Source organism: Gadus morhua, chromosome 5 (genome assembly GCF_902167405.1).
Source record: "Gadus morhua chromosome 5, gadMor3.0, whole genome shotgun sequence".
In the NCBI taxonomy this organism is placed as follows: Eukaryota; Metazoa; Chordata; class Actinopteri; order Gadiformes; family Gadidae; genus Gadus; species Gadus morhua.
The window spans coordinates 9401702-9407635 of NC_044052.1; the positions used below are offsets into that span (position 1 = coordinate 9401702).

Here is a 5934-nt window from a genome sequence, read left to right on the forward strand (position 1 = left end):
GAAGCCCACGGTCTTAATTAATGTTCGACCAGAAACTTTGTATAGTCGTCTGATTTGCAGATATATTTAAGTTCTAACGCTTGAAGCCGAAAGTGCAGTTTCAACATTCAAGTCGTATCGTCTGTTAACTGTAGTTGTTGGGGTACGAAAGCCTAACAATTAATCCCAGTACTGGCGTAGCCCAGAGAATAACTCGCAGGTTTTAGGGGATCTCTTTGTTTTAAAACTGCCTGCTGTAGCGTCTCTTTCACGCGCCACGACTGCCCCCAAGTGTTAGAAAACAGTATTGCAATCAGCTGTTGAACTTTGCTGTTGCATTCTTGGCTTCACTTACGCCAACCACAACCACTCAGCAGATATACATAAAGGCGTCATTAGGAAGTAAACTAACTATCTCCCTGAACACCACTATGTCACACTTGACCAGTAATTATATTGTAGCATGTTCATATATTAAACGTCTACGTTCCTAGGAAAACGGACATGTGAAGACCAACGGCGAGGTCTCGGCCAAGCCCGGCGAAGCGGTGGCGGACGGCAACGGGACAGCCGAGCCGGCCAAGGAGGGCGAGGCGGTGAGCGCCGGCGACGCCATAGAGCCGGCTCCTGCAGCGGAGGGCGAGGCGGCCAAGACCGATGGCGAGGCGGCCAAGGAGGGCAAGAAGAAGAAGAAGTTCTCCCTGAAGAACTCCTTCAAGTTCAAGGGCATCTCGCTGAAGAAGACCAAGAAGAGCAGCGAGGAGGCCAAGGAGGAGGCGGCCTCCCCCGCCACGGAGGACAAGCCGGAGGAGAACGGCCACGCGGCCAAGGAGACCAAAGAGGAGACGCCGGCCGCCGAGGCTAAGGCGGAAGAGGCGGCGGCGTCACCCGAGGCAGAGGCCAAGGCCGTGGATGAGGCCCCGCCCACGGAGGCAGCTCCAGCCGCCGTCGCGGAGGAGGAGGCCGCCGCCGCCCCCCCTGCCGCCGAGGTCACGACACCCGAGGGAGAGGCCAAGGCTGAGTGACCGCGCCCGTCCACGGCACCACCACTGACTTTCCAAGATAAAAAATATATAAATATATATATGAGAGACTCGTGCCACGTTCTTAACAAGTTATAAACAAAACTACAGAAGAAGACGACAAAGGATATAACACGTTTGCTGATTCAACCACCAGTTCACTGCCTTTTATTAGTTCTTCGACAAACGGGATCTCACCGGGCCCTCTCATGACAAGTGATGGCTTGTGTCGCCCCCTACTGGTACACACATGAACTGGCGTATGGGGAAGGTAATGGATTGGATGTGTGATCAGGATTACTGACTTATTTTCCCCAATTCATGGAGAAGCATCCTTCTAAAAGCGTGGCAGCCCTATAGCATTTTTCTTTTTGAGATAAACCTTTTTGACAACGGTTATGGAGCAGGGCAGACCATCTCCTTTACTCGAAATGACTGTTACCCGGACGCATAAACCTTTCAAATGATCTTATTAATTTTTAGAATTCAACATTCCTATGTTTTACCCCAAAATTTGCAAGTATTTTGTGCTGTATAGAAAAGTGAAAATAAGGAGGGGCAGTTGGATACAGCTATGTCTCGTTCGTGCATTTTACATTTTTAAATTTTGGTTCTTTTCAGGCTAAAAAGCATTGGAGCTTCAGGCCTGGAACACATTCTAGCTTCCTGCAGTGTTCACATTTCAGAGTTTATGATGACGGGGCAAGGGTTGTATACAAGATGGGAGCTTTTTATCTGCAATTTGTCTCTGTAAATATGTTTTGGCCAATATTTTTGGTTTTCTTTCATTTAGCTATTGTTGAAAATGTCAATGGTTTTATTGTAACTTTTAATAAGGGTAAATAAATGCTTGATCCCCTCTGTCTGTGTTATGCCTCATGATTTCCCTTTCAGAAACAATCTGATATAATAGAATGCATTGACTGTTAACAGTCTGATAAAGTCATTCTGTCTATAATTTAATTTATTGCTGAGCAATATTTAAATATCACTGTTTATCTTTCAGTATCTTAGTCATGCCAAGGATATTGAATTATTGCAGGTAGGCATCAAATTGTTAAGAGTAGGACAACTTTAAGATCAAAAAAGGGTTGGTCCAAATATTTCTAACCAAGTTTCAGCGATAGACCAAAATCCAAAGCCACATAATCGAGTGTTTTCAACTAGAGAAGTTACTAGCTATTCTCTAGAGAAAAAACAGCTAGTCTTTGAGAGGCCCGTGGGAATATTGATACAAAAATATCTAAAACTTGCTATTAGCTATGAACAATGTTGAAGATATCTGGCTCTCCTCTGATCGATCCCAAACAGCCGTATAAGCATCCTTGAGCAGTTGCCTAACCTTTTAACTGTTTTCTTGCAAGTAGCTTTTGATAAAGCACCTTCTCTAAAAAGATCGAAAGTGTTGTAAAACACTAGAAAAACACTTGTTCAGAAAGTCTGTCCCATCTAAGATAAATTGTATTACTTGATTTGGATGTCACAGCAGGATGAGTAAAGGAAACTTAAATATAAATGATAAAGATACAAAATAAATAATTACATGCAAATGACTGCAATATAAATTTAAGCGATGCATATCTATGTAGCGGTATAATTAAAATGTACTTGCAGAATGCCTTAAGGGGGTTGGCTGTCTACTGCAGAAAACTAGATCTATAAATTATCTGTCTAATTCTTCCAAAGCCAATGATGGACTAATCCACTGTGCTGTATTAACTGACTCAAATTGGGGCTGGTTCTTTTCAGCATAGCAACAGAAGATGCAGTCTCTGGTACTGCCAAGTGTTGACAAGAGTGCTTTTGTTTTTTAACCCATGTTTCGTTTCTTTTTTGGCCTTTTGTGGTATAAAGAAAACCCATACAAGGAACAGGGTTTCTTTATTTCTATAGAAATACTCCTAGTAAGGCCAAATTACAGAGATATTCAATTGTCATTGACATTTGGATCTTTCTTAGATATTGTGCATAATGCACTCTTTGATTTGAGTTGATGAACATGAAATACAAATGCTTCACACCTCGACAACGAATTATGCGATTAGAGAACATCTGCACATTTTTTAAAAATACTTTCATTAAAGAATTCATAGAATCCAAGAATAAATGTGTAATTATAGGTAGAGACCAACTGCTGGTGCATTTGCATATTTTACTTGTTTTAAAGGAATTTTCTCCTTGTAGGCTAGGCAAAAAAAGGTTAAAACCAATTTACTTGGTAATTGTACAAGTTTATTGTACACCGACCTTTCAAAGGTTTCCATTTTAATAGTAGGCCATATGATGTTCTATTCGTTTTTGGGGCTATTTTTGAATTGTTCTGAAATGCTCTCTGGTGTTAATCTGCATAGCAGTTTCTGTAATGTTACCCAAGATCCTGATTAGTCAGGTGCTGGGTAAAGAAACCTGAGCTAATTAGAGAGTTTGTGGTTTCATTACCAAATACTCTCCAATACTTCAGAATGAATGCTGCAGTTAAAAGTGCTTTTGTTTAAACAAGACTTCAGAATTTAGGGTGGGAAAAGAAATCGAGAAATAGTCATGCCTTGGTAATCTGCTACTCTAAAATGTGTCTGTATGGCGTGACAGCTATCTTGCGTAGCCTCTTCTCAGTGGGCTTGACTTGCAGTGAATTTTGTGTCCCCAAATGTGTCACATTTGCCCCCCAAAATGGAAGTCCAAGTATAAAACTTTTAAACCTGTCATGTCTCAAGTCACTGTGTGTGCGACATAAGTATGACTCGAGTCAAGTTCAAATCAAAAACTCGAGTACGCATCTCTGGTGAAGAGTCCAGAGTAGACAGTTACTTTCCAAAGCTAAAAAGCATTGGAGCTTCAGGCCTGGAACACATTCTAGCTTCCTGCAGTGTTCACATTTCAGAGTTTATGTTAACGGGGCAAGGGTTGTATACAAGATGGGAGCTTTTTTATCTGCAATTTGTCTCTGCAAATATGTTTTGGCCAATATGTTTGGTTTTCTTTAATTTAGCAATCGTTGAAAACTCGAAAACTCGAGTCTGCATTTCTGGTGAAGAGTCTAGAAAGTTACTTTCCACAGCTTGAAGGCACTGAGAGTAAACCTTCAAGAGAGCCTAGTTTTAACGGATCAGAATGAAGCAAAATAAACACGTGCACAAAAAAAATTGTCATCATTACAAGACATGCGAGTGACGTCCATGCACAGTGTTTTGTACAGAAGTACAGAATGCCGTGACAATGACCTTGATAAGTTACATGACGGGACATGGCACAACTCCCAACCGAACCTATCATTTGGCTGATGATATGACTTCCTAAGTCAACATTACGTGTGATGTTAATATTTATTGTATACATTTTTTCATCATTTTATGTCATGCCATTACGATTGATTTCAACAGATTCTAGTCATTCCAGGCCCGTTTAGACTGTTCCTCCATGGGACCAGTTTACTCTACGTTGGTTCTATATAATTATTCATCTTTCCACTGTCTGCACAAGCACACAACGCTGTGCTTATAGTGCCTGTATTATTTGAAACGCTACCATGCAAGAATCTATACGAAACTGAGTTTTTATTATAGCCATATTGAGACTATTGATCAGACCTTAAGGAATGTAGTAATACATCAACATTCTCAGCAACCTGTATGCATTCTTTATCTTTGTGTCTCTGTCATCATTTTGGGTTGGTTTAAGCATAGACAGGTTTAATGTTGTGTAATTAAGTAAAAAAGGACACACATGTGTCACTGTTCTATTTCCACGTTGCACCTTTAAATGTGAGAAACGTAAGCTGCATATCTAATGACCACTCGGTGGCGCCAGAGTACAGCATAACACTGACAGCTCTGGTTCCGGATGTGAATTTCCAATTAATTTTCACTGTTTACTTTTCGTAACTACTCATCCTATAACCATTGCAAACTTTTTCGCAATGGTTCCAACCCAATAGTTTAGCATGTTTCTTGCATCTTATATCCTTTGTTATTATTATATTGTTTACATTGTTAATACAAGTTGTGTCATATATTCTGTGTGCACGTTCCTCTGTTGCTGACTGCCGGAGGCGGCGTCCGCACCCGGGGGGGTCAATGGGCGGAGCTGCCTACGCTGCTGTTGCGTAGCCCCTGGCGGGGGACAAGGTGGCCTGGTCCTCAGTGCCGGCCCCCTGAACACTCTTAGGGCATGGTACTGTGGTCATCGGGACGACTGACCCCTTAGTTAGGGGCTGAGTGGCGACTGTGGGCTTGGAAGCCGATCCCAAGTGTCGCAAAGGATCCTGGGAGGGTCCAAACCATCATTAGTTGGATCTTCACGCGCCCTCATGGGTTCTTTGCGGCACTGACATTAGGTGGTTGAAGTGGTGCAGTCACTAGTGTACAGGTGAAGGTGGAGTTGGGGGATATAGTGCAGCACTGTGATGTTAAGGGGTGGTGGGATAAGCCCTGTGTTGGGTTAGCCATGTGTTCTGTGGTGTCCAATAAAGGCAGTTATCGTAGTCGTTAGGTGAAGGGGGTGCGTGCGAGAACTGTAGTTCACGTCTGAAGCCTGACTCCGACGTGGTTCCTTCGCCGACGCTACAATATTGTGGCGAGCAGCACGGGAATGACTTCACACTCGAACATGAAAACACACAAAATACCCCGCCCACACCCACGAATACTTCGGTGGGGGTGCCGATTGCCGAACCTCCCAGGGTCCTTTACGGCCTCGGACTAGGCCACATCGGTGACCCAACACAGCCATCGAAAGGGGCCCACTCACAGCACACACCTAAACTGGCCTTCATAGCTCCTCAATGAGCTTGGTGGTTGTTTTGCATCTAACAGACTCCAGCTTTTATGGACTCCTCCTTTCTCCTAATCAACCAGACACACTTGTGGATCATCATTATCAACACACCTGCTTATCTACTCCGGCTTCTCAACCATTCATCGCCAGCTCGTCAAAC

General features: G+C 43.1%; 1 protein-coding gene across 2 annotated transcripts in view; it reads left to right on the plus strand.

Annotated features, from left to right (window-relative positions):
• The window catches only part of marcksl1a (MARCKS-like 1a), a 2796-nt gene extending 934 nt beyond the window's left edge, over positions 1-1862 (plus strand). For both annotated transcript variants that reach the window (XM_030357576.1, XM_030357575.1), the window contains one exon: positions 474-1862. In XM_030357576.1, coding sequence (XP_030213436.1) covers positions 474-1004 — 531 coding nt within the window. In that variant the 3' untranslated portion in view covers positions 1005-1862. The remainder of the gene's footprint in view (positions 1-473) is intronic.
• Positions 1863-5934: the final 4072 nt, after the last annotated feature.